This window comes from Mustela putorius, unplaced genomic scaffold, assembly GCF_011764305.1.
Source record: "Mustela putorius furo isolate JIRA1106 unplaced genomic scaffold, ASM1176430v1.1 tig00003834_pilon_pilon_pilon, whole genome shotgun sequence".
Classification (NCBI taxonomy): Eukaryota; Metazoa; Chordata; class Mammalia; order Carnivora; family Mustelidae; genus Mustela; species Mustela putorius.
Window position 1 is genome coordinate 110,620,818 of NW_025421987.1, and position 26,862 is coordinate 110,647,679.

Consider the following 26,862-nt stretch of genomic DNA (forward strand, 5'->3'; position numbering starts at 1 on the left):
CTCAGAGGCTCTATGTATTAGCTGGGATTTTTATCCTACCCTCTCTGGCTCCAGCTGTCTTTTCAGCTTCTGCTAGGTGAGCTGTTCCATGTGCACCATGCCTCTCTGCTTTCATTTCCACTCCTTCCCCTCGCCTCCTGGATTAGAACCCGGAAAGACCCCAAGTAGGGGGAGAGCTAAGGCCCTATCACTTCCCCTCACCCCCAAGCTCTCCTCCACATTGGAAGTCAAGCGAACACTCTGGAAATGTCTCCAAAGTATGGGGTTTCTCTCCCCTCTTTCTCTTCCCTCAGTAACTTAAGTACATGCCTTCTACAATTTCACTTTCTCCACTTTCCACCTGAGTATGATAACTTCAGTCCTTATTTCTGGCAATGGTCTCAAATTCTCAAGGCTAAGATACTATGGGTGAGCCCAGGATATATCTGTAGAAACCTGGGACAATGACATGATTTGACGTTTATGAGTCAATCTGATATGTGAGTCAGCTGAAATTTCACCTCATGCTATAGACAGGGCCTATCAAAATGAAGAAATGCCAGGAAGATCTCCATGGATTTCAAAGGTGGGGATGTGGCCTTAAGGCTAACCTGTCTTAGAATGTATCAACACTACCAAGAGTTTGAGAATCCTTGCCATTTTAATTAAGCTGTTATGAGAGAAATTGCAGTGTCACTGCCTAAAACTCAGAGTTTACACTAAAACATTTTGTTAACTTGTGAAAATTTCTCACACAGAATTCTGAATAATATAGTCCAAGGGAGATCTCTATGTTGCCAGGGGAGCAACATACAACAAATTTACCAATACTTCAGTGTGTTGTCCTGGTTGTATCCAAAACACAGATAACAGCACATGATAGATTTAAAAGCAGAGTTGTTTTTAATCTTATGTGTGGATTTATAGCCAAGTTCTCATCCAAGAGTCATTAAAGTTGATGGACTCAAACTGAAGATTTGCTTGACGCAATTTGAAAAGCATTACAGTTTGTGAGAGATAAAAATGATGATTCTGAACAATCATTTTTAAAAAGTAACAAATTAAAATTTTCCAAAGAGATAGTACATGAAAAGACAATTGTAAAATACTTCACTCATAGAAGTGGAGAAAAATAGGTGAATCAATGAAATCCTTTAAAACAGGATTTTTGGGGGGCGGGGAGGGTATGCTTAGGATATTGGATTTCATTTACCTAAGAAGAAGAATTTGTATTTCTAGGTATTTACTACTTGACAAGGATTATAGGTAGGCAAGAAACAATTCTGGGGAATCATTTGGGATTAAAAATTTCCTGTGGAAAATCTAGGTATTCAGGTAGTAAAAAGTTGGAAATTCAATGGAAAATTCTGAGAACTTTTTGGAATAGCTTCAAAGTCTCCACAGCCAGACTACCTTGTTGCTAAACTGGCTTACAAGATTGTTCAAGAGGAATATCCCTGGAGGTCACAGGCATTTTAATAAAACATAAATAAGATTAAAACTTAACACCAAAGTCCAGAGAGAGTCCAAACCCGTGGTACTACCCACTGTTCACCTGAAGAGGTCAACAGCTCACATTTCAGAGCCCTGAGGATAACAGTGTTACTCACCATGGAGAGCACAAACACGAAAAATGAGTTTGCTTTCTATTGTCTTCAGATCATCAAATTTCTCAACCTGGAAGACCAAGCTGCCATCCCCACTGATCTCCTCCAGCTGCGTCCTATTGGCGCCATACACCCCCACGGAGAAGATAACTACACCTTTGTCCCGAAGAGCTTTAGCAGGGTCTCTCACAGGATCTTGTGCTTCTCCATCCGTGATGAGGATAAGAAACTTTTTGGCCATAGCACGGGCCCCCTTGGCAGGGGTAAAGTATTCATCTATAGAAGTCAGTGCATTTCCGGTCAAAGTGTTTCGGTTGATGAGAGACATTCTGTCTATTGAATCAGAAATTTCATTTTGTGTAAAGTATTTATTAAGTTGGAATTCTTCTTGAGTTTGATCGCTGAACTGAATGACACCAATATGAGATCTCTCTGGACCAATCTGAATCTTGGCTAATAGGTTTTTCATGAAAGTTTTCATTTTCCCAAAATTGTCATGTCCTATACTGCCAGAACTGTCCACCAGAAACATGATGTCAGCCTTCATGCCTTCACATCCTGCATGTTGTCAAAAAGACCAGAAATGAGTCAGGTTGACAGGATTTTCAGAATATAGAGAAATGGTAAGACAGAAATAAATGCATTGTCAGAAAACATCAAAAATTAACTCAAGCACCTGCTACTACATTTGAAAATTTAATCTGCTCTTGTAGTAGAGGCCTGCTGACTAGAACCCTGAATCAGAAATCCACTGAATTATTACCCATGAAATTTTAAAGAGAAAATGCAACTTCCGAAGCATATATTCATTTATCCATAATTCATTTATTCATAATTCTTGAGGTGTATGAAATGCCAAGTATCAGGTTATGTGTTAAAGGATGCAATGATGATCAAAAAAAGGAATCAAAGAAAAAGCAATCAATTCTCTACACTCACAGGACTATTAGTTCAGGTTTTTATGTATAATGTAAAAACACAAAATTCAAAGCAATCTTTATGTTGCATTATTTTCTTGGATAATTTAAAGTGATTTGATAAATATTATAAATCAATATTAAAAATCAGGGTGAGGAAAAAAATCAGGATGAGAAACCTATTAGAGATAATAAGTGTATTATTCAGCATGGACTGTTCCTATATTTATATATAAAATTTGAAGAAACCTACCAATTGGAAATTCACATATTTTTGTATATATATATATATATATGTGTGTGTGTATGTGCATGGATATACACATTGAAGACCAATTTCTATAAGCCACAGAAAAAACAGCCAGTGTTACTAATCCATTGTACAGGTGTGTGTGAGTACATCTATCTCTCTCTATATATAGTATGTAAATATTGTTGTTGGCATGTATCTCTTTAGTCTTATCCTTCTGGTCTACCTGTTCTCATTGCCATTCTCTCTCTCTTTTTTTAATTTTTTAACTTTTTAATTTTTTATTTTTTATAAACATTTAATATATTTTTTATCCCCAGGGGTACAGGTCTGTGAATCGCCCGGTTTACACACTTCACAGCACTCACCAAAGCACATACCCTCCCCAATGTCCATAATCCCAGCACCCTTCTCCCCACCCCCCTCCCCCCAGCAACCCTCAGTTTGTTTTGTGAGATTAAGAGGCACTTATGGTTTGTCTCCCTCCCAATCCCATCTTGTTTCATTGATTCTTCTCCTACCCCCTTAAGCCCCCATGTTGCATCACCACTTCCTCATATCAGGGAGATCATATGATAGTTGTCTTTCTCCACTTGACTTATTTCGCTAAGCATGATATGCTCTAGTTCCATCCACGTTGTTGTAAATTCATTGCCATTCTCTTAAGTAGTCCTTCCCTCAACACTCACAGAGTCTATCCCATACTATTTAAAAATAAACAATTAGCATTAGTCAAAAATAATAAAACAATGTTTATTATTTTTAAATAATTTATGTAAGGCCCACCAAGGAACATTAAAACCACCATTTAAGACCCAAGCTGCCTGGGACCATCTTGAAAGTCATCAATAGAGAGGTCACTAAGTATATTTGTGGCCTTGACAAGGCCCCACTGCTGTGAAATGTGGAAGCCTCCCTTCAATGAAACATATGTAAAAGGAGTGGACTTTTACATGTGGTTTGGTGTTCACTGGGACTACTTTCCTATATCTGTTTTGTGATGAGACTGCTTCCCGTCCTCTAATATCTGGTTTCCCATCCTTCTGTGTCAACTAATTTCAACTAGAAACTAGCTTCAACTAACCAGATGATTTTCCAGGAAAAGACCATATATCCTAGTCTTCCTTGAAGCTTCATGTGGCCCTGTCACTAAGTTTTGGTCAATAGATATGAGCAGAAGTGACTTTCCCATGTCTGGATCTTAACATTAAAACAATTGAGTGTAGTGGACTCATATGGCCCTTTCTCTCTTTCTAAAATGCAAGATGAAGAGAACTAGAGGTTCACTTTTGACCTAAAGATGGGAGCTCTGTGTTGAGCATGGACTGGTCTCTCTACAGACCTCCACTACTCACCCTGGACCATAATACAAAAGAGAAAGAATACTCTGCATTGTGTAGTTTGGGGTCTTTCTGTTAAAGCCCCTTTTCTTGCCCTCTCAGCAATAAACACACTGTGTTTTGTTCCATATGCATCTGCTATGAGACTAGTCAGTATTTTTCTGGATCTTCCAGCTTTGGTTCCTTAGTTTCCCTGCCTCTATTTACCATCTTATGGCTCATTTCCTTTTCCATAGCTCTCAGGTGTGCCATTGTTCAGGCACCTGCATGACAACAACCTGACCCACAGGAGATTATGTACTGCACCTCCTCACATTGGTCCAGGCCTATCTCGCTTGAAAGGACTGAGATACAGTCTACTTTCTGTTTCCTGGAACCCTGTTATGTTTCTTTGCATCAATTCCAGGAAATGTTGGGAAACTTTTGCTCTTGTAGTCTTTCTAGAACATCCTGAAGACCCAACTACTGTCTACAATGGGGAGAACAATGAGCAGTATTGGGATTTCTGATTTTGCTGTGAGCCCCATTTATTATCTGTTTTTCTTTTTTGTTTCTTCATTTTTTGCTTTTTAAAGTTATGTTCAGTTAGCCAGCATACAGTACATAATTGGTTTTTGATGTAAAGTTCCATGATTCATTAGTTGCATTGCTTATCTATTTTTTTATTTTAGTGACTCAGAAAATCCCCAAACTTTTTCACTTTTCTAAGTTCAAATAACTGAAAATTCTTTTGTCTTCTCATCAGTGAATACCTTAGCCAACTTCTACAATAGCTCCTTTTTATGTAGCAGTTACTATGGGCCCACATGCATTATTTTAAGTTTTCCACATGCATTATCACTTTCAAGCTTCACTATAGGCTCCAAACAGGGATGAAGGCAGGTAGACAGGATGTAACCCATTCAAGGTCCATAGGTTATAAGGCTGGGGTTTGAACTTTGACTCATTGACTCCACCATCCTTTATCTTAACCAAGAAGTTAACATGTCTCTCGGCACATGGAATTTTCATGTGTTCATACTAGCAATCAACATATATCATCTTCAATTAGTAAGTGGCTATTACTAACAAGAGAAATCATAATCAGGTACAGGAATTTGAAATTTGTTTTTCCTAACGTTTGTTACATGATTTTTAGTCAGAATGAAAATGCAAATATGTGCTTCTGTTACAAATAAAAATAAACAATTGTTATGTGTGTACTAGATATGCATGCATAATAGAGAAATGATGGCTAAGGCGTGTTATGCTAAACCTGTGAGGGTTCTATGATGTAGGTGTTACCCTTGCTTAATCAATGAGGCAGTCTGAAGGTCAAGTAGGAGAGTGAGTTGGATCCTAAAGCCAGAGCCCATTTTCTTTCCACTGTGCTCATCTGCTTTAATTAGCCCATGCACATACACACACGCACGCACACACACCCACGTACACATGTTCACACATGCACACACAGAATAGAATCTCTTACACACCATACCAGTGGGCTTTGTCAAGGCCACAATATTCTTAGCAACCTTCCTACTTACAACATGGCCTTAGGGCATCTGTCTACTGAGGGATTTTCCAATCTTGGCAATTGGTGCCTCGGGGGTAGCTCAGTGGGTTAAACCTCTGCCTTCAGCTCAGGTCACAATCTCAGGGTCCTGGGATCGAGACTAGCATCAGGCTCTCTGCTTTGTAGGGAGCCTGCTTCCCTCTCTCTCTCTGCCTGCCTCTCTGCCTACTTGTGATCTCTCTCTGTGTCAAATAAATAGAATATTAAAAAAAAAAAAAAAAAAAAAGGGAGGGTGCTGAATCCCTCCCCGATGATAAAGGAAGTTAGCAAAATGTTAACCAGACAACTGGTCACGTCACTTCTTGTCTTAGCCCAGCTATCAGTCTGCCTAAAGTGCCTAATGAAGTATGGAGAATAAAGCCGTTTTTGTTTTGCTTACCTTTTTCTTTGCAGATCCTATGAACAACTTCATTTTTTATGCTTCTTAAAGCATCAAAGTTCTGCCCAAAGCTAACCCTTTCTTCTCCCCCAGCAATTTGTTGGAGTTGTGCTTTGTTAGCTTCCCCGATGCCAACTGCATGAATGGTGACTTGCTCAGCCCTTACTCTCTCTGCAGGCTTTAGGACTTCATCTGTGGACCTCCCGTCTGTCAGCACAATGAGGTAACAGGGAACCTGGCGTGTCCTATGTTTCCTATCCTCTTTTATTATTGACAGCACGAAATCCAGGGCCTCCCCAGTATGGGTCCTGCCTTTGAGTTGCTCGATGTTCAAAATAGCATTTCTTAAGTTCACATTATTAGAACTGTCATTGATATAAAACTCCACTTTCATCTTATGTGAATACTGCACCGCTCCGACTTGGACTTTGTCTGGGCCAATGCTGAACATTCCTGTCACAGCCAGCATAAATTCCTTGATTTGTCCAAAGTGTTTCTTCTGTATGCTGGTTGAGCCATCAATGAGGAAATAGATATCAGCCTCTTTTGTATCCATACAGCCTGCAAAAAAGAAAAGAAAAGAAAAGAAAAGAAGGAAATGAATTCTTTGTTAATTACAGAGACTCTGGGGAGAACACTGTAAGAGGGTTTGTAGAGGACCAGGAGAACATGAAGGTTCTAGAGAATGAGAACTCTTCATCATTTGCACAGTCTGTCTGCTTCATGAAACCTGTTCATGCCCATTTTCTCTTTTGAAATTCACGAAAACATGATGGGATATTGAAACAGAGTGGCCCCCAGTGCTTTGTTTCAGATCATACGGCCAGTTAATATAAAGGAAGGACCAGATTCCCAAGTCTCCAGGCTGTGATAAAATTGTTTTTCTAGTATTGACATGTGACTTTTTGAACAGTTTATGCCTTATCATTCCTTGAGAAATGGAATGAAGGAGATGAGCAACTGCCTTACTTCCCCAATAACTTCTTCCTGGAGCAACTAGAACAATATATTTAAAACTAGAACCAGATCATATTACTCTTCTACTTACGTGGTTTATCATTGCATTTAGAATTTAAAAATAAAAAATTGGCCTGAAATTTCTCCCTGCTTTTCTTTTGGACCCTGTTTTCAGCAATTCTTCATCTTACTCACTGTGTTCCAACCACTCGGAGCTGCTTTCTGTACTTCGAAAGTGCCGCAGGGCTTTTGCCCTTGCCCTTCTCTCTTCCTGGAATATTCTTCCCCCTAAATACCCACATAGCTGATTCCTTCTTATCTCATCATTTGCCAATTCAAATGCCAGTTCTTCAAAAAGACCCTCTCTTCCCCTCTAGCTAAAACACATCAATCATTGCCTATGCTCTTACCTTATTTTCTCTATGACATCCTACTTTTTGAAGTTATCTTCTTCATTTGTTCATGAACACATACTGCTTCCTGCCACAGAGGGTCAGCCCCACAAGGGCAAAAACTGCCTCCTTCTCTGTTTTTACCTAGTATACCTGGTGTATCACAAGATTTCAACAAAAAATTTTTAAATAAAAGAGATTTCAGGGGCTCCTGGGTGCTTCAGTGGGTTAAGCCTCTGCCTTCGGCTCAGGTCACAATCCCAGGGTCCTGGGATCGAGCCCCGCATTGGGCTCTCTGTTCAGCAGGGAGGCTGCTTCCTCCTCTCTCTCTGCTTGCCTCTCTGCCTCTCTTGTAGCTATTGACACTATTTCAGGCTATGGGGAGTTGGTCCTTAAGAAATCAGAAATACTGGGACTAAGTTGGGACTAAGCAATACGCTGGGAATTAAACTATGAATCAGGGGCACCTGAGTAGTTCAGTCATTAAGGGTCTGCCTTTGGCTCAGGTCATGATCCCTGGGTCCTGGGATCAAGCCCTGCATCAAGCCCTGAATTACAGCAAAGGGAGAGGGAGAAGCAGGCTTCCTGCCAAGCAAGGAAGCCTGCTTCTCCCTCTCCCTTTGCTGCATTCCTTCTCTCGCTGTGTCTCTCTCTGTGAAATAAATAAATGAAATCTTTAAAAAAAAAAAAAATCAAACTCAGCACACACAAAACAGACAATCACATCAAAAAATGGGCAGAAGATAGGAACAGACACTTCTCCAATGAAGACATACAAATGGCTATCAGACACATGAAAAAATGTTCATCATCACTAGCCATCAGGGAGATTCAAATTAAAACCATATTGAGATATCACCTTACCCCAGTTAGAATGGCCAAAATTAACAAGACAGGAAACAACATGTGTTGGAGGGGATGTGGAGAAAGGGCAACCCTCTTACACTGTTGGTGGGAATGCAAGTTGGTGCAGCCTCTTTGGAGAACAGTGTGGAGATTCCTCAAGAAATTAAAAATAGAACTTCCCTATGATCCTGCCATTGCACTCCTGGGTATTTACCCCAAAGATATAGATGTAGTGAAAAGAAGGGCCATCTGTACCCCAATGTTTATAGCAGCAATGGCCACGGTCGCCAAACTGTGGAAAGAACTAAGATGCCCTTCAATGGACGAATGGATAAGGAAAATGTGGTCCATATACACTATGGAGTATTATGCCTCCATCAGAAAGGATGAATACCCAACTTTTGTAGCAACATGGATGGGACTGGAACAGATTATGCTGAGTGAAATAAGTCAAGAAGAGAGAGTCAATTTTCATATGGTTTCACTTATTTGTGGAGCATAACAAATAACATGGAGGACATGGGGAGTTAGAGAGGAGAAGGGAGTTGGGGGAAATTGGAAGGGGAAGTGAAACATGGGAGACTATGGACTCTGAAAAACAATCTGAGGGGTTTGAAGTGGCGAGGGGGGTGGGAGGTTGGGGTACCAGGTGGTGAGTATTATAGAGGGCACAGACTGCATGGAGCACTGGGTGTGGTGAAAAAATAATGAATACTGTTATGCTGAAAATAAAAAAAAAATTTAAAAATAAACTATGAATCAATCCCTAAAATATTAAGGCAAAGATAAGCAGTTATCTGCAAAAGAGAGGATTGATCTCAGGCCAGCAAAACTTAACAGCAAACAGAATGTATTAATTTATATACCTAATAAAGAAGAATCAGGGGTTTTTCAGAATAAATACAATGGTGGTCAGCAATGAAGAATCGAAAAAAATGTGAGTCACAGTGGGTAACCAAGGCAATGCCCACGTAGCCCACCTGGAGCTGTACTATCTAATACACTAGCCATTAATCACACATTGCCATTAAAAAGTCAATTTAAAAATTTAAACTACTTAAAATTAAATGAAATTTAAAAATCAGCTCTTAAGTTGAACTAGCTATATTTCAAGTTAACATCCCCATGTGGCTAGTGACTATCAGATCCAATAGTATAAATATAGAATATTGCCATTGTCACAAAATGTTCGATTGGAAAGTGTTGTAGAAGAATGTGTCCCTGGCCCCTCACCTGTAGAGTTATACAGAGACAGAGATAGAGAGAGAGAGAGAGGGAGATCTATATTTTGACTTTTAACTAGAACCAGCTACCCAGCTGAATGATACCAGACATTTCAATCATAAAACTAACTCCATGGCTATGATCCTGCAACCTCCAGCAATCTCTTGATTTCAATTTAGCTTCTTCGTATGCATGCCTATAGGGAGAGAATATACTTCTCAGAGGACATGAATGTCCAGGTCTCTGGGCACTGGACATTTAAATATAACTGTCACTCTTCTATACATCAGTCTCTTGGTTTGATTATAGTGAATCTCTTCTTGATTTAATGAAACCTGACTTAACTAGATACCTACCCTGTGACAGATGTGGTAGAGACAATGATAAGTCAGTATAGACTGGTTCTCTGTGTTTGACCATTCTGAATCTACAAACCTGGCCATCACACTCTAGACCATGTTAAATTCACTAAGATCAAGGCTCTCAAACATTGCTAACAAGAGTTTATAGGAGAGCTCACTAAAATCCAAGTGCCCAGGCCCTAATTTGAGACTGATGCACTAGGTTTCTGGGAGGGCTTGGACTGATGAATTAGTAATAAATTCATCAGGAACCTCTGATAAGTTTATAGCTGACCCTGTTGGTACTTAGCCTGTATCCCCTCAAACTCTACCATTTCTCTGCCCACCAGTTCCTAATATGTTTACTCTGAGGGCTTGCACAGTGTCTGTCTGTGGGTAGATTACACTCAGTGTCCTGGAACCCTCTTAGCATGGGGCTTGAAGAAGTGCCTGGAAGTGCTAGAATACAAATTCTCTAGCTACACTGCCCCCTGACTAAGACAATTCTAATGTTTAAACTACACTGTCTCTAGAATGGCCCTGTAGAATGGAACCTCCATGGGACTTGGTTTATCATCCTCTCCTTCCTGGCCCCAATCTTCACTTTCCTACCAATCTCCAGTTTTCCCTGGGTATATCCAATATATCCAATATATCAGTTTCACACAGAGCTTTTTCTGGCATCTACTTCTGAGGAACCCAACCTGAGTCAGGTACCAAATTTTGAGAACTACTCAATTAGTAAGAAGCCACCTACAGACTAAGGCCTCATGAAGAACAGCTATCCCCCTCACATGGCCCTTGCCTCTAGTCTAGGTCCTATGCCTTCCCATTTAGAATTTCTATATTGAAAATAATCATTTTTTGTCATGTCATTGTCACTCTCCAAGAGAGACCACACTACACATTCCTCCTATACCCTCGTAGTTGGTACTAGACCGGAGTGGCTGCCACTAGGAAAATTCCCCCACAAGTCACTCAGGAGGGAACACAGGTCTTGTTTCTTGCTCCTGTGTGTAATGTATTCATGCCACAGGAAATCCAGGGTTGGCCCAGAATAAATTCTTAAACTTTCAATTGACTGGTCTAAGTTTAAAATTGGCCTTTAAAATCATTGGAAAATCACAAGCCTTTTCTATCTAAGTTCTGCCAAATTCCAGTTCCAATTGTTCAGAAGCATATTATCTGCAAAGGAAATGTGTGAAGACAGCAGATATCTCAGTATTAGGTAAACACAAAGTCACATCAAGTTTCTTTTAGCATGCACCTTTGAAAAGAGCTAAGTAAGCAGAAAGAGGAAAAAGAACCAAAGAAAGGCAGTTCAAGCGACCAAAGGATGGGTGGAAGGTGCTGCAGTATGAAAACTGTACGAATATTTTGACTCTGGTCTGAAAAGATAAAAGAATGTTATCGAAACTACATGGAATAATTGAAGTCCCTTCGAGTTTGAAAGTAAAGCATTTTAGGACAAATAAAAGGAAATTCAACTTTGTACTTGTGGAAAACTAATCCCTAAATCTGAATAGGTTTATATTGATTCATGGGTAACAGGTCCGTAATAAATTACTGGAAACTAGGATGTCTGAATATCAAGGAAGACAGCCAGAGTCTCTTACAGTGCCTCTGTTGGTCTTTCTCAAACTGAATTGGGTGAGAAAAGGTATGGTCCAATATAAACTTTTTCTTGGTTATCTCTATCAGTTTCATTTTTGCTATTGGCAAATCCTGCTGTTGTTTATTCCAGTGCCAGTGTTTTTCTGCTTACTGATTTGCTTTGTTGGCATCTGAGTTTATTTACTTGTATGCCATGTGCAGTTTACAACTTCCTTACACTCTCCCAGATAAATTCCGATTATAATACTTGACATCTAGCTAAGAGGGTCCATCTCTTCTCACCTTGGTCCTAAGTCAATATATTCAGCAAACGTTTATTTACTGAGCCCTTACTGTGGGCAAAAATTGTACTGGGTAATTGGGAAGAAAATTCACTTACTGAATAAATGTCTACTGAGCACAATCTAGTGAATCATTACAGTGTGGCCTCATCGTTTGAGGCGTATTCGTAACTCTTTTACACCATTAGTATCTTTTTTTTTTTTTTTTTTTTTTTTTTTTTTTATTTTTATGATCTCCCTGATATGAGGAAGTGGTGATGCAACATGGAGGCTTAAGTGGGTAGAAGAATAAATGAAACAAGATGGGATTGGGAGGGAGACAAACCATAAGTGACACCATTAGTATCTTAATGTAATTATAAAACCCAGAATACTATCAAAGATATTTTTTATGGTTATCTGCCATTTAAAAGTATCCAGTATTTCTGTTTGCATCCCATTAATACAAATAATGAAAAAATGTTTTAATCTTTAATAAACTGATTTATTGTGACTGTAATATACTAAAGTCATATTAAATTGTTAACTCTGCCTCCTCAAACACATATTAGGAAATAATCCCCAAAATAAGTACTTAACTTTGCAATAGATATAAAGGAGACTCTGGGTGCTATAATTAGATTATTTTGAGGCAGACAGAGAGCTGTTATCCCAGCTGATTTAGTATGTTCTGTAATTGAGAAAATGTTCACCAGATTATACTTTTTAGTGATTTACATGTACATTTTATAGGGGACATGTTCTGTGTATAGTGAATAAATAACTTTTATAGTATCACAAAAATGTTTTGGATTCCATAGTTCCTTATTAGGATATGAAGTTTGTTTATCTATATGTTGATTCTTCCATCACTCACATTTGATTTTTGTCAAATTGCTGCCGCATATTTTAAGCCTTCTATGTAAAGTTATTCACCTAAAAATTTTAAAAAAAAGAGCTAAGTAAAACTATAGAAGATTCACAGTGTATCTTAACTAGGATATCTTCATTAGAATGATGGAAGACATAATAGAAAAGGTCAAAAAGTGCAAAAATACTCATGGTTGTGTGTGAAGATACAAGGATTAAGATGATATTATCCAAGACTTCCAGAAGGAAAAAATATGTATGATGACATATATATCCAACAGTTAGGGTATGTTTAGCAAATTATATTCCATTCATACCATGGAATTTTATTGCCAACCTAAAAAAAATGTTGCAAAATAATATTTAAGAAAATGGATGAAAGTTTGTGATACAAGGTTGACAGAAAAGTAAGGAAGGAAGATAACATTGGTTATCCCCAATATTGTTGTCTCCTTCTATACTAATCAAACCCCCAGTTTTTACCAAGGTGATTGGCTGCCCTAAATAAAGACTACATTTTCCAGCTCCCATTTTTATAACTAGGTGTGACATGTGACTAAGTTCTGGCCACTGGGATGTAAACAGAAATTATATGTGTCATTTTTAGGAATATCTTTGAAGAAAAGGAAGTGGAAACTTTCCTACTTCCTCCTTTTTTATCTTTCTTGCTTGCTGGGTATGAATGTGATGCTTGGAGAAATTATCTTGGACTATGATCCTGGGAATAAAAGCCACAAATGGCCAAAAAATAATGTAGAAAGAGACAGGGTTCCTGACACTGTGGTATACCATACCAGCTCTGTCTACCTACCTTAGGACTTATTTGTGAAACATAAAAAAAATAGTTTCATCCTCACAGTTAAATGCTATTTTTATTTCTGTTGGTCACACAAAAATAGTCATAATTGATTTAAATTACCCAACTGTATATTCCCATATTGTATGATACAATACCCACCAGCTACATGTGGCTATCAAAACTAAACTGAGGGACGCCTGGGTGGCTCAGTTGGTTGGACGACTGCCTTTGGCTCAGGTCATGATCCCAGAGTCCCGGGATTGAGTCCCGCATCAGGCTCCCAGCTCCATGGGGAGTCTGCTTCTCCCTCTGACCTTCTCCTCACTCATGCTCTCGCTCTCACTGTCTCTCTCTCAAATAAATAAATAAATAAATAAACTGAATTAAAATTAAAGTTCAGAAAAATTAAATAAAATCCAGATCTTCTGTTACACTAGCCACATTTCAAGTGCTCAATAACCACATGTGGCTAGTTAGTGACTGCCTTACTGGAGAGCACAGATGGGGAACATTTCCATAATCACAGAAAGTTCTCTTGGGCAGCACTTGCATGTACAATGCTATACAATCTTTAAAAAATGTGTATGTGGCACCTGGATGGTTCAGTCAGTTAAGCTTCCAACTTTAGATTTCAGCTCAGATCATGATCTCAAGGTTGTGAGATTGAGCCCTGCATCAGGTTCCACATCGGACGTGGAGCCTGCTAAAGATTCTCTTTTGCCCTCTCCCTCTGCCCCTCCCCATCCTAAGTAAATAAATAAGTAAAAATAAATTAAAAATGTGTGTGTGTGTGTGTGTGTGTGTGTGTGCCAGTGTATGTACATAATAGGGAGAGAGAAGAAACCAAATGACATGATAAATGTTAAAAATGCTTTTATCTGAAAGAAAGAATTACAAATGATTTTCTTTTCTTCATGTTCATCATATTGTTAAACTTTTTTATAATGAACACATACTACTTTTTTACATTTTTTGAGGTACAATTTACACACTAAAAAATTTACCCTTCGTAATCATTTGATGATTTTAGTAAATTTATGAAGTTCTGCAACCAGAACCAAATCTAGTCTTAGAATATTTCCCTAACTACTGAAGTTCTCTCAGGCAATTACAGTCAGTCCTCACTCTTGCCCGTACTCTAGGCCACAATTCATATTATTTTTATAATAAGAAAAGTATTTTTTTTAAAAAACATACCAGTTCTGTCAAGGTCCATTCCCTCAGCACGAGTAGAAATTTGGGACCAAATTTCATTCTGGAGTTTTTTCCGGAAGTTTTTACTGTAAGCTTCCAAGTCTGCATAGGACTCAAGCTTGGAAACCATTTGCCTTGGAGGGTAAGACACTATTTCTTCTAACTGGACGTCATTAGCTCCTTGAATATTCATGCCAAACACAGTCACATCCTGCAGCTGAAGTTGTATCGCCATGTCGCGTACCTCATCAGTCGATGGTCTGTGAGTGACAAAGACTGCGATCTGAGGCACTCCCTGTGCCCTTCTGCTGCCACTTGACTCTGAGAAGGCTTCTAGCCTCATCTTCTCAATGGCAGCCCCAGCATTGGATTTCCCAGCCTGGATAGAAAGCTTTTGGATTTGCTCCTGAAACTCATATTGGGTTGTGCTTGAATTTAGAAAGGAAATAATCTTGGCTCTATCACTGTAACTCATAAGACCAAGGCGCGTGCAGTTGTAACTCACATCCATGGCGGCGGTAATGTTCCTTAGGAAATTCTGTAGGTTCCTTAAATTTTGCCTGGTGCCAACTGATTCATCTACTAGGAACACAAGGTCAGCTAATGAATCTTTCTGACAGGCCACTGGGAAGGAGACTATGGAGAGAGAAAAAAGTACAAAGATTAGTGTAAACTACTGGTCCAGAGTGAGAAAGGCACTTTACTGATTGTCAAAAGGCATTAGTGAGAACAGAGGTGGTCATGACAGATGTAGTTAGCATTGTCTTTTTTTAATAAACAACAGATAAAAATTCTGAACAAAACTTACAAGGTCACTGACTTCAGAGTCTTTGCAATAATGTTCCTTCTCTCTGAAAAATGCTTCTTACCAACTTTTCTATCACTCCCCACCACCAGCACCATCATGATATTCATGACCACCATCACTACCAGTATGACCACCCCACCACCAACCACCACTAACTGCTACCACTCTCAAATCTACCACCATCGCCACCTACCAATGCCCCTATATCCACTTGTACTATAACCCCAACCATCAACAACCAACCACCACCTATACCTCCACTATCACCATCTCTACCTCTACCTCTACTACCAACAACAACAATTACCAACCACCACCACTACCACCAACCACCGCCATCAGCACGACCACCACCTCTACCATCCCTCTCCCTGCTAGGCAGGGATAGATTAACAGAAATATCTCTGACCTCAGGAAGTTCAGATTCTAGGGGGAAGACAGATAACTAGATTATATTATTTCAGTGCTCACAAGGAACTGAAACAAGTAAGTCAACTAAGTTACTCTTCTGGGGATATGGGAGAAGGACTAACTTACTTGAGATAAAAAAAAAAAAGTCAGGGGGTGCTCTTTAAGAGGCTTGCACTGGGGCTGAGATACAAAGAGAAGGATTCAGCTACATACTCCTATTCCTGCCAGAAGAGGAGTTCTCGCAGAAGGAACAGAAGGAGGTGGGAACAAGAAAAAAGACCAGAGTGGCTGGTGACAGTGAGTGAGGGGAACAGTGACGGATGAGGCCAGAAAGAAGCAGCGTCCAAATCATATGGGAGTCACATGATCTTATTTAAATCTTTAAAATATCAACCCAGTTGTTGAGGAGAGATAAAAAAAAAAAAAAATCAGGGATAGCCATTAATAAACAATTGCCCTAGTCCAAGAAAGGGACCGTGTTTCTTGGACAAGGAAGTTAGGACAAGCAGTTAGGAGGAAACAACAGTGTACTTTTGATACATGAATTAAAGATAGAACAGAGAGGGACTTGATGATAAATTGGATGCTAGTGTTAAAGACAAAAAAGAAGTGGTGAGAACTAGCTTTTTGGCATGAACAACTGAGTGGATATTGGTGGTATCTTTTTTTCCAAGACAGGGAAGACAGTAGAAAGAACAAGTTGTAAGGGGGATTCAAGAGTTCCTTTTCAGTCACATTAAGTCTGGGATATTATTGAAGATGCCAGGTATGCAGTTGGTTGTAAAAATATGGAATCCAGGGAACAGAATACCATATGCACAGAAAAAGCCTATTCCAGGCACAGGTGGAAGAACTGTATCTGTGGAACTCATAGCCAAGAGATAAGCTCAATCTTGCCAAGAGCTACCCACTAGGATTGTGAATTCTAGAAACCAGAAGATATGTCTTATTTATCGCTATCCCTCCAGTACCTGGTGCCTAGTGAGAACTCAAATTAAAGATAATTCTCATAAATCTACCAATGCATTCTGTACTCCACACAGTTAGCGAAAACAAACTCCCCGAGTGACCTAATTGGGTTAGTATTTATTTGCAAATAGCTATTACTATGAATAATAGTAAACTGTGTGCCAAATGCCACACAAGCCATCTCACACATATCAAGGTAGACACTATTATCCTCACATTATAGGTAAGGAAATGAAAGCTCAGAGGTTAAGTAATTTATTTAAGGCCATTAACAGCCAATCCAGAGTCTGAATTTAGACCTTACAGTGTCTGAAGTTCTTACTCTTAACCTCTAAAGGCGAGGATAGTGTCCCATCAAGCAAAGCCTTGTTGTACCATATTGATGTGAAGTTAATTAGGAGAGAAGCACAATCAACACACAGAACCTTCTAAGAAGGTGGTAAGATCCTACAGTGCTGAAGAGCACAGACTAAGCAGCCATCTGGAAGATCTCCCAGGTCCCCAGAGTGGATGGTTACAGAAGGGTTTCCTCTCTGAAAGAAGAACATAAGTCATAAAAACTTGCTATTCTTCCAAGGTGGCGGGAGTGAGAGATCAGAAGAGTGGAAGGAAAGGGATTCCCTGGTGTCTCAGGGGTGACACTAACTGTTGCAGAACCTCGTAAATATGCACTAAAACCCATTTCTTTTTCTTGGCATAGAGCTAGACCTGACTTCCCCACCTCACCCTGCACCCCTACTTGCAGTTAGGGGTGGCCATGGGATTAAGATCTCGATAATGAAATGTGAGCAAAAATAATGTGTGTCTCTTCCAAGCTTATCCTATAAACCCTCCTGTGAGTGATATTTCATCTTTTTTCCCCTCCACCAGCTGTATAACAATCCCCAGGGCACCTTGGAAGTCACAAGTTGAAGACAGAAGAGCCACCACCAACCCAATTATCTGACTAGAGGAGAGACAGCTGGTCACTTTGACCACCGGTGCTAGAATGTTACAAGGGAAATAAACTTGCTATTATTCAGGGAATCTATTTGTTATTAAGGCCTGAACTGTTCCTACTACACAATTAGGCTATAGCTATAGTCATGGAATCAGTAATGATGAGGCAGAAAGAAAGTTTCAAGGTCATCTTAGTTCCCATGACTTACAAATGGGGATGCTGATGCAAGGCTCAGAGAGATGACATCAATTCCCCAAGTTCACACAACCAGCTAGTGGCAGTGTCTGGGTCTTCTGACCTTGTGTTCAGAGCACTTTGTACCACACCAGGTGGCTTCCTTGAGTCTTAGAACTAGATAGTACCTGCTCAGAATGGCCCATCATCACCAACTGAGTGCAGAGGCAGGCAGCAAAATCCATTTTGCCAGGAACTCTTTCTACCTTACTCTGGAGAGAATGGTGGAAGACTTTCATGAGTCTGGGACCTTTACTGAGTGCTCTCCTGGGGCTATACCCTGGCCTGTTCTGAAGCCTGCCCGTCAGCAACGCATGGGTGGCTTTCTATCTCAGTTTACCCATTCCTTCCTAATGCTGTCTCCAATCACCTGCCAAGTAAACCATTTGTACTCAAGAGTCTTCCGTTTTAAGGTCTTCATGGAGCACTCACTTAAAACACAAATAAAGCATTCTTCACGCATTTTATCTGTAGGACTTCCATTTATTTGCTCACTAAGAAAGAGAATGCTAGTTCATTCTCAGGCACTGTGGAGACCTGAAGATAGACCTACGTGCCCACTTCTGCCCTCAACATGCCACTAGTTCATTGGTGGAGGGGACAGAAACAGAAATGAGCCATCCTTCCCTCTGGGAGGTGCTTCTGACCTCAAGCATGCACAGGAAACTGTGACACACAAAAAAGAAATGTGAAAGGAAAGCCTTCCAACTGGATAGGACTATAGGGCTGAGATTTAAATGTCAGGAGTCACCCAAGATATAAGAAGAAAAAGGAGAGCAAGGGAATGCCCATTAGAGAAAAAGCACAAGCAGACATGGCAGGTGGTTGACAGGTATCTGTAGAAATTTCCAGGACTTCAGTGTGGCCAGTCACGGGAACCAGAACGGGAGCTGCAGGAGATGAGGGCAGAATGCACAGAGCCCCCTGCCTGGGACCCAGGCCTTCCTTACCTTGAATATCGGCTGCTCCACCCCTGTACTGGGTGGCTTCCTTGATGATCTGCGTCATGTTTTGGGAAAACGCTCCAAGGTCCCTGACCGACCGGAGTTTGAAATGAAACTGAGCCGTGGCCATGGCCTTCAGCTGCTCCTCGGAAGCACCCTGCAGCCCCACGGACACAATTCTCACCCCGTCTTCCCGCAGGGCTTTGGAGGCCTCTTCCACGTCATCCTCAGACTCTCCGGAAGCCAGGACCACCAGAATCGGGGGAAACTGCTTCTTGTCCCTCCCGCCGGCCTGCGCAGAGAAGTAGGTCCTGTGCGCCTCCCGGAGCGCGTGGCCGATGCGCAGGGAGCCGCCCACGAAGCCGAAGTTCTTCTTGAGGTGGTTCAGCATGGGGTTCCTGCTCCTGAAGGTGCTCAGCTGGAACTCATTGTGGAACTGGTCGCTGTACTGGGCCAGGGCCACGCGGTACTTGTGGGCCTCTATGGGCAGACTGCTGATCATCTTGTTCATGAACGTTTTCACGAAGGAGAAGGACTTAGTTCCCAGGTGATCTGAGCTGTCCACCAGAAACACCACGTCTGCATACTCAGGGCCGGGTTCTATCAGAATAAAATGACAACAAACCTAAACAAGGTGATTGCTTGTTCAGCCTTTACATTTGACACTACAATATTCATTTGAGACTGTGTCCTAGGTTAAGACTAACTCAGAATCCCAAGGGAAGTGTCTTCTGGAGGTCACACAGAAAAAACAAGACTGGTTTTTGTGAAAATATTAAATAGGAAGACTTTTGTAAGGTGAAGGAACAATGTTTTTCTTTCTCCACTCTATCCTAGAGACATTTTTTTTTCTTGTTTTGGCTAGGGAACCCCAAACTTCAATAATATACTAAAGAATAAACAAGAAAGCCCCCAAGTAGTCTGTGGATTAAGAGTAACTTTTAGAAACCATATCAGCTAATGGTTTAGAAACCATATCCGCTAATCAGGTGTCTTGGGTTGGAGAGTTTAGAAGCAGATCTGAGATGGGGACTTGGGGGACGGGGGCTTCACTGAGCGGAAGCAGGATAAGGGAAGTAGGAGAGGAGCAAAGCACCGTATTTGCCTGATCTGAAAGGATTCCAGAGCATGTCGCTCTCTGAGGCAAGAGGGCTGGTCTGTTATACTCTTTCTCTATTAGTCACTGGCTGCAGACCATCCCCAGGAACTGCACGGAAGGGGAGGAAGGCTATGGGCACAATCTCCTGCATTAGCTGACTCTCCGAGAGCTGAGAGCGGTTCTCCTGAGAAAGCGGGCCTTGTCTGTGAGCTGTTACGGGCTATATTCATAGCAGCTGGGCCCAGGGCAAGGGTGGTAAGAGGGGTACCAGCCTGATAAAGAGAGTCTGGGCCCAAGGGAGACACCACCAGGATCTACTGTTGTAGTCAGCCACCTCCACGCTGGAAATCAGGGATGTACTAGTATGCCTAATGATTGCTCCCTCTTTCCAAGTAACTCAGAAGTTTGTCAGGGAATCCTAGGATGCAGACTGACCTCCAAAACAAATGGATCGACTGTATTCACAGAGACACAGAACATTGGGACCTAAGCAAATCAATGAATAATTAAAGTTCTTCTAGCCAAGTGTAGCATAATTCATGCTTTTGCCTTTGGCTCTCTGTCATCTTTGAGAGATTGTTTGCTTGACAGTGTGCCTCCAACTATAATTTAGTGCTGTCTGCTTTGATTTTTTGGTAAATAAATAAATCCTTTGTTTCTGTGTATTAAAATGAGAGTCGGTTAAGCCATAAAAATGTTTATGTTCTTAAATGATAATAAACATAAAATATACCAGTACCTGGACTATGATCTGCCAATGTTTCAGTCCAAAGGATTAAGATGAATGTGATTAGCAGGATCTTCATTTTGTTAATGAAGGCTTCTTGCTTATATTCTGTAAAAAAAGTTATTTACAATATGAAAAAATCTCATTGTATAACAAGACATAATGACTGGAGAATCTGGGTTATAATGCAATTCACAACACAAGTGTCTGTCAAGTAATGCCAGGTGTGTTTAAAAAACTCATTAAGCATTTGGAGTATTTACTGCAAACAGAGAATGCTGACATTTGCTGAGTCCTCGCCATGGCTTAGATACTTTTCTCAGTGCTTTATGAGTATCGTCTAATTTAATCTTTACAACTGTCCTACAGTGAGGGACAAATACTGTGGCTATGTGACATCTGAGGAAACATCGCAGAGTGGCTTGGGAAGTGGTAGATCCAGGATCCCAACCCAGACAAAGGTGACTGCAGAACCCAAGCTCTTCACCACCGTAAAAATGCCTCATACGAAGTCTGTGTCCTCACAAATCACACTCTTTTTTTTAGATTTATCTATTTATTTTAGAGAGAGTAAGAGTGAGGGGGGTGCAGAGGGAAAGAATCTTTGAGCAGACTCCCTGCTGAGCATGAAGCCCAATGTGGGGCTCCATCCCCACCCATGAGATCATGACCTGGGTTGAAACTAGAGTCAGGCTTCACTGATTGAGCCACCTGGCCCTCCCTCAACCTTCTATTTTTATGTCAATAATGACTGTTGTGTATGTTCACACCTTGGCCCAAAAAAGCCAAAGCTACCCATGTCTCTTTCTTCATGAAATGCTTGTGAAGTCTGTTCTCACATTTACAGAGATACTCAGTTTTACAAATTACTTAAGCTCAGCATTTCTCTCCATGCAGCTCACAATCACTCAGAAATCTTCAGGGAACATTACAGTCTTTAGAAATTCCACCCATTCAGAGTTGTTTTTTATAAAGAGGAAAAGAGATCAAATGACCAATATGCAAAAATAAAGCTGCCTTAAGTGAGATACCAAAAGTATAAGGGCTTGGTTTTTTTCTAGAATTGAATTTTCCAGCACTTCTTTTGAAATTGTTGATTATTAAGGAAGGGTGAGAGAATCATTGGAATCTAGATTTGGAAGGGACCCAATAGATCATTTAGACTAAACCTTTATTTTGCTAAGGATAGCCACTAACAAGGCTTCCTAGTAGTTAGTGGCTGAATCATGGCAACAATGTCTTTTAAATCTATATTCGTCATATTGTAACATACCACGTATTTTACTTATTCATTAATTTTAGTATTGAGATAAAATTTGCATACTCTAAGATTTACCCCCTTTAAAGTGTTCAACATATTTTAGTATGTCACAGAATTTGTATCCATTATCATTAATTCCAGAACACTTTCATGACCCCTCCAAAAGAAACCCCGTACCAGTTAGTTGTTAATCCCCAACCTCCTCTTCCCACTGACCCTGGTGAACACTGATCTATTTTCTACTCTATTGATTTACCTATTCTGGACATTACTATAAATGGAATCATATAACATATGGACTTTTGTGTTTGGAATTCATTAACATCATGTTTTCAAGACTTTTCTATGTTGTGATATATACTAGTGCTTCATTCTTTTTTATGGCTAAAGTTCTGTTGTATGGATATACATTTTAAAAAATCTATTCTGGGGGTGCCTGGGTGGCTCAGTGGGTTAAGCCTCTGCCTTCAGCTCAAGTCATGATCTCAGGGTCCTGGGATCAAGCCCCACATTGGGCTGTCTGCTCAGCGGGAAGCTTGCTTCCCCTCTCTCTGTCTGCCTCTCTGCCTACTTGTGATCTCTCTCTGTATCAAATAAATAAATAAAAATCTTTAAAAAAGTCTATTCTGTTGATGGACACTTGAGTTGTTTCTACTATTATGAATATTGCTGCTATGAACATTTGTGTATAAATTTTTGTGTGGATACATGTTTTCATTTCTTAAGGAAATACTTTGAGCAGATTCCTAGGAGTGGAATTTTTGGTCATATGGTAATTTTATGTTTAACATTTTGAAAAACTGCCAAATTGTTTTCCTAAGTGGTTGCACCATTTTGCATTCCTACCAGCAATGAATAAAAGTTCCAACTTCTTTACTTTATCACCAAAAATTATTATTTTCTGTCTTCTTTTATTCTAGTGGGTATAAATGGGTATCTTACTATGTTTGATTTGCATTCTCCTAATAATGAATGACATTGAACATCTTCATTTAGTTATTGGTCATTTGTATACCTTCCTTAGAGAAATACCTATTGAAACACTTGACCCATTTTTAACTGAGTTATTTATCTTTTTTTAGTGTGTAATAAGAGCTCATTATATATACTGGATGTTAGATGATTATCAAATATATAATTTTCAAGTATGCTCCTCCTACTCTGTGGGTTCTAATCTCTCTTAAGACTGTCTTTAAGATACAACTAACTTTAAATTTAATTAACTCCAATTTATCTATTTATTTTTTCTTTTGGTACTAGGGCTTTTGATGTCATAGCTAAACCACCATTACCTCATGAAGATTTACTCTGATGTTTTCTTTCAAGAATTTTATAGTTTTAGCTTTTACATTTCAGTCTTTAGTCCATTTTGAATTATTTTTGTAAGTGGTATGAGGTAGGAATTGAATTCTACTCTTCTTTATGTAGATATTCAGTTGTCCTAGCACCGTTTGTTGAAAGGACTTTTCTTTTACCACTGAGTTGTCTTGGTATGCATATCAAAAACAAATTTACCATAAGTATATGAATTTATTTTTGGACTCCCAATTCTATTTCATTTATATCTATATGTATATTCTTATGCCAGTACCACACAGCCTTGACTATTCTACCTTTGTAGGAAGTTTTGAAGTCAAGAAATGTGAGTCCTGTAACTTTGTTCTTTTTCAAGGTTGTTTTGGCTGTTCTGGGCCCCATAGATTTCTAAATGACTTTTGGGATCACCTTATCAATTTATGCACAAATGGGCTTTTTATTGAGATTGCCTTCAATGTATAGATAAATTTGTGAAGTATTACTATTTATTTTTTAAAAGATTTATTAATTTTATAAAGAAAGAGAGCACAAGAGACCATGAGCAGGGGGTTGCAGGGCAGAGGGAGAGGGAGAGAGAGAATATCCATCAGACTCCCTGCTGAGAGCAGAACCTGATGCGGGGCTCAATCTCACAACCCTGAGATCATAACCTGAGCCAAAATGAAGTTGGATGCTTAAATGACTGCGCCCCCCAGTGTCCCAAGTATTGCTATTTTAATGATGTTAAGTCTCTCAATCAATTAATATAGATTGTCTATAGAGGAAATAATTTGTTTTAACTCCTTGCTTCATATTTCTGTAATGTTTTTCAAGAAGAAGAAATTGTTAGAAGTCAGGGATAGAAGAAAGCCCTCTCTAAAAAGCCATGCTGATTTAGGAGTCAATAAATATTCAGAGCTGTTATGTATATTTGGAAAGTGAGACTGGACTCTACCCAGCTCAGGCTGAACTTAGTTGCCCTATTCACCTGTGGGTGCTAGAACCTCAAAGAAGATATCAAGGGTGGCCATCCATGGGCAGCTTCACTCCAGCCTGCAACCCTTGGCTTGGCTCCACTCTAGTTCCCTCTTCAGCTCAGGTCCCTACTCTGCAGGTCTTGGCACCAAAATGGTGGATCAGCAGCAAGCGAGGTAGGCAGGCATGTCTTGTTTATTTATTTGTTTTTAATTTAATTTAATTATACTTTTTGTGTGTGTTCCAAAATTCATTGTTTATGCACCACACCCAGTGCTCCATGCAATATGTACCCTCCTTAATACCCACCACCAGGCTCACCCTTATTTATTTATTTTTATTATCTTTCTCTCCCTAGAGCTGGAAATCAAGCTCTAAGAGAATGGGGATTTCTATCTGTCTTGTTCATCATTATATCACCAGCTCCTGGCACATAGTAGGCACTTAATAAACACTATAAATAAATATTGTAACTTTGCATATACACTATTTCATGAATATGTACATATATTTATAGCTTAATTGTGTAGAGGTGGAATCACTAGGTCAAAGGTATGTTTAAGATTTTATGAGTATTGCCAAACTACTAACCATTGGGCTATATCAAATAATACTCCAATACCCATCCCCACAACAAGCATGTTTCATAATTTTCAAATCATTGTCTTTTTTTCCAACTTGAGATATATTTGAAAAATTACATTAAGGTGTACTGCTGGTTATTTGATATATGTGTATATTATGAAATGATCACCAAAATAAGGTTAGTTAACAAATACATCACCTCACATAATTACCATTGTGTATGTATATATGTGTGTGTGTGTGTGCTGAGAACTTTTAAGATCTATATTCTTGGCAACTCTAAAGTATACAATACAGTATTGTTAACTATAGTAACCATACTGTACTATAGTTACTGTAACCATAGATGTAATCATCCCCCAAATTTATTCATCTTATAACTGGAAGTATGTATCCTTAGACTACCTTCACACATTCCTTCCCCCACCCCCCTGAAAACTAGTACTCTACTCTGCTTCTATGAATTTGGTTAGCTTAGATTTGACACATAAGTGAGATTGTTCAACATTTGCATTCTCCATCTGATTTATTTCATTGATCATAATGCCCTCAAGATTCACCCATGTTGTAAATATCAGGATTTCCTTTTTTTATGGCTGTGTGTGTATGTGCGCATGTGTGTGTATCACATTTCTTTATCCGTTTATCTGTCAATGACAGGTCATTTCCATGTCTTGGATACTGTAAACAATGGTGCAATAAACAACAATGCAGATTCCTCTTCAAAATAGTGATTTTATTTCCTTTGGATATGCACCTAGAGTGGAATTGCTGAATCATATGGTAGTTCTATTTTTAATTTTTTGAGGAAACTCCATACTGTCTTCCATGGTGGCTGCATCAATTTACATTCCCACCAACAGTGTATTTTTTTTTTAAATTTTATTTATTAATTTGACAGACAGAGATCTCAAGTAGGCAGAGAGGCAGGCAGAGAGAGAGGAAGGGAAGCAGGCTCCCCGCTGAGCAGAGAGCCCGATGCGGGGCTTGATTCCAGGACCCTGGGATCATGACCTGAGCCGAAGGCAGAGGCTTTAACCCACTGAGCCAACCAGGCACCCCCCACCAATGGTGTATTACAGTGCTTTTTTCTCCACATTCTCACCAACATTCGTTATCGTTTATCTTTTGTGTAATAGCCATTCTAATAAATGTGGGGTGTAGTTTTGATTTGCATTTCCCTGATGATCAGTGATGTTGAGCACCTATTCATGGACCTGTTGGCCATTTGTATACCTCCTTCGGAAGAAAGTCTATTCAGATTCTTTGTCCATTTTTAAACTGGATTATTTGCAAGTTTGTTTTGTTGGGGGATGTTACCATGTTTCAGTACCTTGCATATTTGAGATATTAATTCTGTATCAGATAGGTTTGCAAATAATTTCTCCCATTTCATAGGTTGCCATTAAGCTTTGTAGTTTGATGTACTCCTGCTTGTTTTTGCTTTCACTGCCTGAGCTTTTGGTGTAATACCAAAAAATTGTTCCAAAAGCCGTGTTAAGGAGGTTTTCCCCTTTGCTCTTTTCTAGAAGTTTTATGATTTGGGGCCTTATATTTTTAGGTCTTTAATCCATTTGGAGTTAATTTTTGTCAGTGGGTAAGATAGGGGTCCAGTTTCATGCATTTGTACATCGCTGTTCTATTTTCCCAATACCATTTGTTGGGAAGACTATCTTTTTTACCATCGAATATTCTTGGTTCCTTTTTTGTAAATTAATTGACCATATATGAATGAGTTTATTCCCAAGGTCTCTATTTTGTTCCACTGATCTATGTATCTGTTTTTATGTTAGTACCAGCCTGTTTTGATTACTATATCTTTCTTGTATGGTTTGAAATCAGGAAATATAATACCTCAGCTTTGTTCTACTTTCTCAGGATTGCTTTGATTATTTGGGGTCTTTTGTTGTTCCATATGAAGTTTAGTGTTGTTTTTTAATATTTCTGTGAAAAATGCCACTGGATTCTTGGTAGAGATTGCATTAAATCTGTAGGTGGCTTTGGGTAGTATTGATATTTTAATAATATTAATACTCCCAATCCATAAACACAGATGTCTTTTCATTTATTTATGTCTTCCTCAGTTTCT

General features: G+C 39.5%; 1 protein-coding gene across 1 annotated transcript in view; it reads right to left on the reverse strand.

Moving 5' to 3' along the window:
• The window catches only part of COL6A5 (collagen type VI alpha 5 chain), a 149,301-nt gene that overhangs the window by 82,920 nt on the left and 39,519 nt on the right, over positions 1 to 26,862 (reverse strand). The window contains 5 exon segments of the mRNA XM_004781727.3: positions 1,590 to 2,144; positions 6,028 to 6,588; positions 14,528 to 15,160; positions 18,837 to 19,430; positions 20,669 to 20,764. Of these exon segments, the coding sequence (XP_004781784.2) occupies positions 1,590 to 2,144; positions 6,028 to 6,588; positions 14,528 to 15,160; positions 18,837 to 19,430; positions 20,669 to 20,735 (2,410 nt within the window). The 5' untranslated portion in view covers positions 20,736 to 20,764.